Source organism: Theobroma umbraticum, unplaced genomic scaffold, assembly GCF_002168275.2.
Source record: "Theobroma umbraticum cultivar Fairchild unplaced genomic scaffold, ASM216827v3 scaffold_12.1, whole genome shotgun sequence".
NCBI lineage: Eukaryota > Viridiplantae > Streptophyta > Magnoliopsida > Malvales > Malvaceae > Theobroma > Theobroma umbraticum.
The window spans coordinates 2,443,600-2,455,403 of NW_018397269.1; the positions used below are offsets into that span (position 1 = coordinate 2,443,600).

General features: G+C 31.4%; 1 protein-coding gene across 1 annotated transcript; it reads left to right on the forward strand.

Annotated features, from left to right (window-relative positions):
* The first annotated feature begins 2,585 nt into the window (after positions 1-2,585).
* On the forward strand, positions 2,586-5,096 carry UMAMIT9 (nodulin MtN21 /EamA-like transporter family protein). Its single transcript, XM_021440761.2, has 7 exons — positions 2,586-2,915; positions 3,009-3,071; positions 3,172-3,288; positions 3,408-3,657; positions 3,755-3,916; positions 4,025-4,176; positions 4,504-5,096. Exons 1-7 carry the CDS (start codon positions 2,713-2,715, stop codon positions 4,781-4,783), a joined length of 1,227 nt encoding a protein of 408 aa, XP_021296436.1. The 5' UTR covers positions 2,586-2,712; the 3' UTR covers positions 4,784-5,096.
* Positions 5,097-11,804: the final 6,708 nt, after the last annotated feature.

Here is an 11,804-nt window from a genome sequence, read left to right on the forward strand (position 1 = left end):
AAGCAACTCCAACCTCTTTTCACAAAAGCTGCAATCAGTCAAGTAGCAAAGGAAATCTATATATTATTTATCAATAAAGAAAATCCCCAAAGTATTGTGAAAAGGAGGCTGAACTTGTGAAGTCATGGGATCCATCCTTTTGTGTAGCTCAATTGTTATGTCTCGGAACTTAAGCTTAATCTCGTACGACTTTAAACATTGAAAATTACAAAGCATTCTATTTCTTCAAAAAAAAATTTCTCATTTCTTTCTTTCTTGTGCTTTTGCTTTTTCGAGTTTTTAAACTTATTTAATATTTATTTTTAAAGTTTAAAACTGTATGAGCTTAAATTTAAATTTAAAAAAATAAAAAAAAATTAAATTAAAATTTTATTTTCAGAGTTTAAAACTACATGGGAACGTAACACAATCCTATTAACTGTCACATATAGGGAAAAACTTCATTAATAAATCCTTTCGTAGGGCATCAATAAAACAGAAAGCACCTAGGCTATAATCTTTGTAACTGGGAACACTTACTCCATGTTTAGCTACAGTGTTAGCAAACTAGTTGTGTTGGGTATTGGGACAAAGGGTCAGAGACAAAGCTAGAACAACTAATCCAAAGACAAGACATGGTGTAGGCGTGAGAAAGAGGATGGTTACCGCTGCTTCACTCATGCGCCTAGTCAGTTTCAACTATAAATTATCTAAATCTCTAAAGGTCCCGTCTTCTATGCAAACTCCATTCCTTTTCTTTTTTTTTTTCCCTTCACTCTTTTAGGCCCCCCTCTTTGTTCTTTGTCTTTTTCCCTAACCCCACACATCACTCTTTCTTCTCCCAATCTTTATTTGGAATAAAATCATTCATAATTCTTAAGATTAAAAAAAAAAAAGATTTGCTTCATTATTACTAAATCTTCTTCCATTTGCAAAATCTAAAGTTTTTTTATTTGTTACGATATATCAACATGTAATGTTAAATGCTAACTTATATTTAACTCAAATACTTTTTGTCAAAAATTTAAAAATATGAATATATGCTAAGCTTTTAAGATGGAAAAATCGATTATTAAATTTAGAAAATATAGCTCTACAATTTCTTCTTTTCAGTATAAAACCTCAGCATGAATGAAAGAAATCAAGAGATTTTAATGTCAAGTTCAAAGAATGTATCTTCTTTTCTTTTTACTTTGTCATCAAGATATATTTTATATCGAAAATTCAGATGCTGCAAGAAAACAATGTACAAGTTAAAAAACTCGACCGTTCGTTATGAAAAAGAGTCATTATCAATGTTTTTTATCTAGACGTGATCAATCAAATAATTAATTAAATTAGACATATTGTTTCGTTAAAAGATTTGGATAAATTGAAATGTGTAGATGATTAATTGAAAATTTATGCATGGCAGAGTTTTACATGTTGGAAAGAAATTGGGGATGGCATGGCGGCCAAATCTTTTTAACCCACTAAAAATGCTTGCTCCACAACATTTAGACACCATGTTGGCTGAATAATCAACACTGTAGAGAATGGAAGAGATGGTAGAATATATGTTTTGCCTAATTTCAAGATCTTGATTCTCTCTCTCTCTCTCTCTCTCTATTATAATACAAATAGACAAAAAAGTATGATATATAGCCATAGAGTTTCACTTTAAGCTTACCTCACCTACACTAAACCATGCAGAAAGTGACTCAGATACCCCACCACTATTTGCCACGTGGTTTCCACCTCTCTCTTGCTTTTAGAAAAAATAAAAATTAATTAATAATATAATATATAATTAAAATGCCAAACCCTCTATTCCTCTTGCGTATTGAGCATAGCATATAAAATGGATAATCATAAAGAATAACTTTCCATGAACTCACTCGGTTTTATGTCACCGCATCAAATCCTGCCTCACACGTCAACTATTGATTCAATTATTTGGTGTGTCATATACATCATACGAGTTGAATAATTTACAATCATTTATCAATGATATACTATTCAATAATTATTTTTTTATTTATGACCTTTTTTAAAATATTTTATTTTTAGTTTTATATTTATTTAAAATTTTTATATTAATATTTTGCGCGTCATATTTATTTACGTCGACACACATATGACATTGATGTGGTTAAATTTCATTAATATTCAAGAATTTATTGAGAGAATGTCGAATTTGAGAACAAAATTTGGAAAAAAAATGCGGATAAGGTAAACAATAAAAATGAAATATTCCTAAGTGGTCTACAAATGAAATTTATTTGTAAAATTTAATTCTAAAGATAAAAAATTGTGATGAAAGCAGCAATTAGTAAAGCATATAGCCTTGCTAAACTTGGCTCATAGAATCATTTGATTTGCTGCAGTTGAGAATAAGGGATTGAAAGAGGTCTTTGATGGAATAGTGCAATGTAAAAGATGGTTTATCATATTGTTGGAGTTTAAAAACTTTGTAATATATGCCTTTACCTAGCTTTTTTTCAGGTAAATTTCCCTATAGTAAAGTAACATATTGACACATGCACCCACACATGCCTGAGGACATGGACAGTTCCCTCCAGACCATTATAAATATGTGTCCCTTCCTTGCCTTCTCCTTTAGGGAGAAACATAAACACTTGTTCTCAGGGTGTTCAATTCTTCCTCTCTCTTTTTCTCTGTCTTTCTTCTCAGAACTGAGACTCTCTCTTTTCTGAATTTTTCCAACAAATTTCTCCCAGATAGTTAGGAAAAATGGAGAAGTTGAGATGTTGGGGCCGCTCCCTTGAGAGCTCCAAACCTTACATTGCAATGATTTCATTGCAGTTCGGCTATGCAGGCATGAATATTATCACCAAAGTTTCACTAAACAGAGGCATGAGCCACTATGTCCTGGTGGTCTACCGGCATGCTTTTGCAACCGCAGCCATAGCTCCCTTTGCTTTGATTTTCGAAAGGTTTGAAGAACATTGAAATATATAGATAGCAACATGATCAGTTCATACAAGAAATATATATATGCTAAATATAACTATGTTTTAACATTTCAGGAGAGGGCAACCAAAGATAACATTCCCAGTTTTCATGCAAATATTCATTCTGGCTCTTCTGGGGTTAGTTTTTAGCTGAAACCCTTCTCTTTCAAACGCATTGATTTTGCTCTGGAATCTTAAAGTAAAGCAAAGTTATTGTTTCCTGATAAAAAAAACACAGGCCGGTGATTGATCAGAACTTCTACTATGCTGGGTTGAAATATACATCTCCAACTTTCTCATGTGCTATGAGCAATATGCTTCCTGCAATGACATTTGTCATGGCTGTTATGTGCCGGTATGCGCATGAATCATGATCAGTAACTGGGATTTTCTTTTTCTTTTTTGCAGAATAGATTTGGTTAAGGCTGACTAACGGATTCAAATTTAAATTTTGTTTGGTTTGGTAATGAATAGGATGGAGAAGATTGATGTAAAGAAAGTGAGGTGTCAGGCAAAGATAGTGGGAACATTGGTGACAGTGGCAGGGGCAATGTTGATGACATTATATAAAGGACCCATTGTTGATTTCTTTTGGAGTAAGACTATCCATCCTGGGCAGTCTAACGGCACTGACACTGCTGGAACTACTGACAAAGATTGGGTCAAAGGCTCCATCCTCCTTATCATTGCCACCCTTGCCTGGGCTTCCCTCTTTGTCTTACAGGTAATTAAACAGCAAAATTTTAGAAAAAAAGAACACCCCCCCACCCTCCTCGCCAACAAATTAATTAACTTCAGTGTTTAATTGTTATTATTACTAGGCAAAAGCATTGAAGACATACAAGAATCATCAGCTTTCTCTCACATCACTAGTGTGCTTTGTGGGCACTCTACAAGCTATTGTTGTGACATTTGTGATGGAGCACAAGACCTCAGCTTGGCAAATTGGCTGGGACATAAACCTCCTTGCTGCTGCCTATGCTGTAATAAACCTCTCTTTCTCTTTTCTCTCTGTCTCGATTTCTATATAAACATATAAAAAAAGTGGCTATTTTGTGTTGTCTCTATTCTAATTTTTTTAATGTTTACAGGGAATTGTCACATCAGGCATATCATACTATGTTCAAGGAATGGTGATAAAGAAAAGAGGTCCAGTATTTGCCACTGCTTTTAGCCCTCTGATGATGATCATAGTTGCAATCATGGGTTCATTCATCCTGGCAGAGAAGATTTTTCTTGGAGGGTAAATTTTATTTCTCCTTCACTCACTGTTACATTTTTCTGCATGCATGCATGTATCCTCTCTTACATATGTTTGTATAGCTGGTTTTGCACTTATTCCAATTCATTGTATCCCCCACTTGTACCAGGCTTAATCATTAGATACAATTTTGTACTTTTATTTCATAGAGTGACAACCACTGATAATTGAATATTTCATCAAGCATCACTTCTCTTTCATTGTTTCCTTATAACATACAAAAATAAAAAGGAATCACTTGCATGAATTAATTTGGTTTTAATCAATCACAAAGGAATTAATCATATCCCCTTGTGGATTAATTTGCAGGGTGATAGGAGCAATCTTGATAGTTATAGGGCTTTATTCAGTCCTCTGGGGAAAGCACAAGGAAAACAAGGAGAAAGAGGTTAATGAGGAAGAGATCCCTGAACCAGTTAAGATCCAAGCAAATGGCAACACAATCCTAGTAATTGAAGATATAGAAGCCAGTGAAGTTGAATTGAAAAAATTAGCAGAAGCAAACAAGCTGTCAGCAGTTGCCATTGCCATGCCCATGCCAGAATCCCCCATGAAAGCCAACCAAGACCAAACATCATTCAAAGTTTAGTTCTACCATTAAGGGATGGGGTTTTTTGTCTTTACATCCCCATTTGTTTCTATCATTTTTAAAAGGTGTTAGATATATGTCATAATTGGGCCTTTTTCTTCTTTTTCTTTTTGATGTTTTGGTATTATAAAGTAATGTTGTAAGCTAATGCTGTTAGGGACCCTTGCACTGAATGAAAATGAGAGAATCCCAGAATCCCTTTCTCTTTTTTTCTCAGAATTTGTGTCTCAAATGAAACAAACTTTTTGGTTTGGGAATTTGCTTCATGTGAGTACATACATAGCAGAATTGCTGACGTCTGATTCAGATTCCACTAAGGTGTGCTAGTGGTTGACCCTTTTTTTTTTTTTCCCTGTGCTAGTTGAGGCCATGGAAATGGCAGAAATTGTTCCAAGAATCTCAGTTGCATCTTTTGTTTTTGAATCTGATGCTTCCATTCATTTTCTAATCAAGAATCACATCCAAGCTACTAGATAAAATGCACCTGTGTCATCAAATAGCAGACAGACAGATACAATTTGGGTTCAGTTGTTATCAACTTTCTAGGTGTTCCTTCTCCCCTTCAACTTATTGGAATGATAAGCATACATAATTCAGGTGGCTGCTGATAAGTAAAATCACTCACACTCATTATATTCTATGGAATATTGGGTTTCTGTCATATGGTATCATGGGTTTCTGTCATATGGTATCATGGATACTCTTTTACACTGAATTTTTGTCCTTCAAATATTCACTAATCACAGACACTGCTATATACATATACATACATACATATATATATATACACACACACATGTATCTTTCTCTCCTCTTCATGTATCAGATCATTTAGTGCAATTTTTTTTAGAGAATTGCTTGTTGCAGTTGTGGTGGTGGCTTAGTTGAGTTGTCTCCCAGTTTGCAAAAAATTCTAAGGTTTCAATCTTAAAGTTCCATAGGCAGATTGATTAGCATAAACTTAAAAGACCCCATTGCCCACCTAGCCTTTTAACAAAATATGTATTATTGTGAACATCTATTATTTAGGCCTTAGGGACATTAACATGTTTTTAACAAAGAATTTCATTAAGAAATTTTACAATGACTTGCAAAACAGGTGATGAATAATAGAGTTAATTAGGTACAATACAATTAAAATTCATGAATTATTTAGAAAATTTTAAATAAATCTTTATTTTTTATTACATTTAATCACGTTCTTATTTTTTTATTTTAGACCAAATATGCTCTTACAACTAATGATAGACTAATTATTGTTAATCAAAACGTTATATATCATTTTATGCCATCTGATGCTAGCATGTTGACATGTTATCGTGGATGGCGAGGCGTTATGCTAATGTAGAATGATGATATAACTATATGATATTTTTCAACCTATACTTTAATGCTATGTCAGTGCCACAAGGATATAAAAATTAACAAGTAGCATTTCAACTACCGATACTTAATCAATCATAAGTTATAAAGATCTATTTAATTCAAAATACAAGTACGGAGGTTTGGTTGAACATAATAGAAGAGTAAAAATTTATTTAAATTTTTTTTAATAATTTAAAAAAAAATTAAAATATTATACCAATTAATTACAAACACTTTTACAACACTTCACAGTGATTTATTTCATTGCAAACGTATATTATTTCACAAAAATAGTCTTGTACGTGTAATGTAAGATATAAAATTTGATTTTAGATATTCACATCTTCATATATTCTAGATGATCTACTTACATTATATACATTCCGAACCATTGATTAAATAGTGAATATGTATATCCCTATTCGAAGAAACTAAGCTCGAATCTTTATTCCTTTAATATAAAAGAAAAAATAATAATCTAGCTTATGTGCAAGTCATCTTCATTAGAGATATGATCCCTTTGAGATACCTAATTTTATGGATTTGCTGGTATTGCATGTAAGGGAATCTATGAGCTAGTTGACATATACAGCCCCACCTGCATGTATGATGTTACATATTCCAAAGAAGTCTGCCTCCCATCTGCCAAACTGTTGACAACAATCAAAGTTAATCAGCATCTTCATTCTTTAAATTCTATTCTCATTTCTCATCAATCCCCCCATCTTGATTATGTCATTCCAGATTAAGGAGCCGTCGACACCCACGTCACTTATCACAAGAATATCTTCCCACTGCTACATGCACCCAATTGAAGGCAAATTTGGTCAAGGAAGTTCTGTTTTGTCTGGTATAGAATAAAAATTAAGACCCAAACCTTCCTCCTTTAATAATAATCGATAATGGTTTTTTTTTTTTGAATAGTACGCATTTTATTGTTTGGTGTCAAAACCAAAATAAAATTTAAGCTTTGTGAGTACAAATACAAATAAAGTAAAAACCCCCATTAACTAAATATCCAAATTTGGGATATCTGGATGTATTAATGTTGTCCGAAATACTTCATTAGTGTCCGAACTACACTCCTTGTTTTAACTTAGCGTGTTGCCTGATTCAGGCATTACTTTAATGTTGTCCGAAATCAAGCCGTACTCTTGTCAAATTATCCTAATTATCGATATCCGAATATTTAACTTATTGATTAATGCATGATCTTTTACTTAAAAAGTAGGGTTCAAATTCTTTTTCTTTCAATTAAAAAAAAACCAACTAAGGGTTTATCGATTGTAACTAAGCTGCATTCTTCAAATCACTAGTTATGCATAATGTAACGGGCTTCATTGTTTTTATCATTTTTATTATTATTATTTAGAGTTGTTTCTCATGCGTTTTGTTTATCTTTTCAGTTCAACATCTTAGACTGTGAAACTTTGTAAACTACTTTCTTCAAATAAGATAAGCTTGTTCGAACCAAAAAAAAAAAATAGATGGAGAAAAAATTGGGATTAAGTAATGAAATATAAAGTAGCATCCATATTCCATAAGCATGGTTCCAAATAGATAGAATTTATGTACTTTCTGTGACAAATTCTAGATTTAAAAAAAAATGGATTCATGCAGCATATTTTGTTAGTGGCCAACTAGCTAGCTAGCTAGCTAGTGCTTTGTTTTCTGGGGGTGTATGGCTGCCAAAGAATATTACCATAACTCCTCTTTGAATCTCTTTGGCTTTCTGTCCACACAATTCCATGTTAAGATATACATGCCTCTCATCCTTCTTATCTTTTACTCAAAGTGATTTAATATCGTGTAAAGATTTTTAAGCAAATCTTACACCCGAGCATTTGATTTAACAATAAGCATATGTATCCTTTTACTCAAAAAATTTAATTCTGGGTTCTCATTTCCCGAGTCAAAAAAAAATTGTACAAATGTTAATTCTTAGTTTCATATTATTTTTCAAAATTTTAATTTGAAAAGTACTGTTATTTAAATTTTTAATTACATTTTTTTCACTTTTAAGGGTAATTAATAAAGCATAGCTATGGTTAGTGTATGAGATCTCTATAGTTGCAGCTAAATAATGTTTTAACAATTTTACGTCGGAAATTGCTGTCGAAATTCAAATTTGTTAAAATGAACAAAAGAAACTTATATATTAAGTTAGCTCCTATTGCACTTGAATTAAACATACAATTAATTAATATCTATTAACTAATAAATGTTGCTTGGGATAAATTCGATCACCTAACTAATCAATCTATATTCTATAAATATTTATATGATTCCTTTAGAATGTAAGCATATTGGAACAAACTGACTAAGCAATGGATATGTGCACTTAAAGAAGTATGAAGAGAATCTTCCCTTCTTTTTCCTTTCCTTCCCTTTGTACTAGAAAGAATCATCATTTCCTTTCCTTATATTAACAAAGTTTTTTTTTTTAATTTTTTTCCTCTCTTATCCATCAAACAGTACATTATAAACTAAAATTAGTATTTAACATATATTTTTTAAAAACAACTGAAATTTTTTCTTTTAAAAAAAATTATATATATACTGAAAAAAAAGGACCAAATATCGATAAGTAAACTCAGCATAACATTACAGTTTTTTTTTTTAATTGAGAGAAGAGATATTCGAATCTTGCTCTCTAACTAAGAGAAACATGTACTAATTAATGAACCAAATACTCGAGTACATCGTAACATTACAGTTAGTACTCAATAAATGACAAGAACTGGATTTGTGTTGCAATGAAAGCACTATAAAATTTCAACCCAGCAAGGATTCATGCCAAATTGGTCAAGAAAGATGTAAAAGAGAAGTGAACTACTTTGGCAGAATACACAAAATATCCCATTAATTGAACATCTTCCCAGTTCTAGTTTGCTGGCTAGAAACCATTTCTCTTTGTTTCCTTTTGCCTAATTAAAATTCAAAGTACTAAACCACTCTTTGGTTCACTTTTACTATCAGTATAGTATTCCTGCCTATATGATATTCTTAGGAACTGTGCACATCAATGATTATTCTTGGCTGCATATAACAAAAGTCAGCTTGCCTATATTTCAATGTTTTTATTCTGCAAATGATTCTGAGTTAGTAATGCCACCAACATGTTCATACCAAGCAGAGAATCTCACTTAATTATCTCTTAAATATCTTTCTATATTTAATTCAAGATTTTTTCTCTTATATCTTGATTTTATATTATACATGAGGATTTAAACGACTCGGTGAAAGGAATTCTCTCTTATCTCATAAATCTCACCCCATCATTTAACTCAGAATTTAAACTCGAGATTTGGATGTCTCGTGGAATTTTTTTTTTCTTTCGTTTTTTGTCTTTTTTGTTTCATGGTGCTTTGTAATGAAATATGAAATTCAAAATGTGAAACCTATTGGAAAATGTATTATAAACAGCACAGAATCCACTTGGAAGGATTAATATTAATCTGCATGGAAATCACTAAGTATGATTAATACTTATCTAATAGTGATCGATTCTCCACATACATTTTAATTAATTTTCACTAAGATAAGATCTTTCTTACATAGTATGTAAGAGTCCATTGTCCCACTTAATGGTGACACTCAACTAAACCTTAATCCATGTTTTAGAATATTAATTAATTAATCCCCTTTAATTTATTGCTAATGCTTTCTTACCTAGAAAGGATTACTGTACAGGTGCTTTCTGTGCCCTCTGCCCTTTAGCTTTGCATAAGATAGATAATATATACATAAATTTCATCTTATTCATAAGAATTCATTTGAATTAAACAATGAGAAGTAATCTTTTTCCATCTCATAAAATCCACTCTGTCAATCTCAAGATATATATATATACAAACTCGAGGCCTCCAAGATGAATCGAATCTCGAATCTTACCTTTATACATACATACATACATACATACATACATATATATATATATATATATATATTGAAGTAATGAAGAACTTGTGTTCTTCCCCAAATGCTTCCACTTGAATGTTTAAACCAAAAAAAAAAAACCCTTGTGGAATCTGATTTTGTTGCAAAATAGAAAGATATGGGAAATAAATCCCTCTCACCTTTCTCTATGTTGTTTTTTATTTCCCTTCAAGTGGAGAGTGCAGACTTATCTGAAAGAACCCACATCTTATAATGCTCTAAAAGCAACTTACTATGCCATGAATCATGATGTCAACCCTATAAGAGAATTTATGCTTTAAATACGTCACATAATTCTCTTGAGGAATATTCTCTTCTATCTCAAGTAAGATTCAAGAGCTTACTTTTTCTAAAACAATATTAATTTGTCCAATAATTTGTCTAACATAAAACATATCAAGAAGGGTAGGTTTTCATACGGATGGAACATATCGATATGCTTTTTGTTTCCATTTTATATAGAAAAAATTTTAATTAAATTGATTGATTATGGATAGTTGTTAACTACTATATGTTGGATTAGCAATAATATACTTTACTATACCTAAGGATTAGAAAGCTAATGTAAGTGGCAAGTGGTTCATTAAGGATAATGGATCTGACCTAGCACACTAACTCTAAATTATATATTGTTCTATTCCCTTCTGTTTTGTTTCTATTTAAACAGCATAATTCGAAAAGACAGTGAAAAAACTCAAAGCAATGATGTGAATAATTGATTATGGAGTGATCATAAGTTCTATAAAACCTTTTTTCACAAAATTAGAATATAGTTTTTAAATAAATTAGTTTGGAATAGTTATTTTTCAATTTTTAATATTTGGTTATTTACTTTATTTTATTGATCATATTTTGTGTTTCAATGGAAATCATTTTCAAAATTAAAAGGTTTTTTTTTTTTTTTTGCATCTGTTAATTAAGCTGTTAGGATAATGTTTCATCATATTGAGCAACCTTTGAAACCAACCAAAGCTAGTGTTTCTCCTTTATTGGTGCAAATGGTGGCAATAGGATGTTGCATCATTGTCAACTATATTTGTCCCCCCTTCAATTATGAGGTCCTTCAATTTTCTTTTGGTTAAATTGAGTTTTTGTTTTTAAAATTTATATTATTCACACACAATGTTATTATTTCTATCTTTTCTGTTTTAATTTTGGTTATTCAACACATTGTTTATAAGAATTCTGAACAAAAGAATTAAACAATTCCGAGTTTAAAGAATTTAGTTAAACCCGATTATCAAGTTAAACTTGTCCAAAATAAAGAACAAATATAATTTCAGAAACATTGAAACAAAATAAAAAATAGAAAGTATTTTTGTAGCCTTCACATGCTAATAAGCTAAGGAGAAAATTATACAAACACTTTGTACATCTTCAAAAGGGGCATTGCTAAATGGTAAAGAAGGGAAAGTAATAGGTAGAAAAACCTAAGGGCCTTTTCTAAACTATTTGAATATCCTTGGGATGGGTTTAATCTTTTAGGCTTTAAGTTCCCTGCATCAACATCTAGCCTTAGTTAGCCCACCTCTTGGTTGGGTTGAACCATTTCCAATAAAGAGTTCAAGCTTCCTGAAAGTTACACTACTGCATAATAATCTCAAGTCACAATGCTGCTTTTGCTTGACAAATACACTTGATGATGGTAATACTAGTGAAAAATAACAGTAATTTTTCAACATGCTTGAGTACATTTTAGTTCATAAGTTTGAGATAT

Coding starts and splice junctions, on each gene's coding strand:
- UMAMIT9 (XM_021440761.2), top strand. CDS start 2,713: ATGGAGAAGTTGAGATGTTGGGGCCGCTCCCTTGAGAGCTCCAAACCT. Junction 2,916..3,008: donor TTTGCTTTGATTTTCGAAAG/GTTTGAAGAACA, acceptor TTAACATTTCAG/GAGAGGGCAACCAAAGATAA. Junction 3,917..4,024: donor TCCTTGCTGCTGCCTATGCT/GTAATAAACCTC, acceptor TAATGTTTACAG/GGAATTGTCACATCAGGCAT.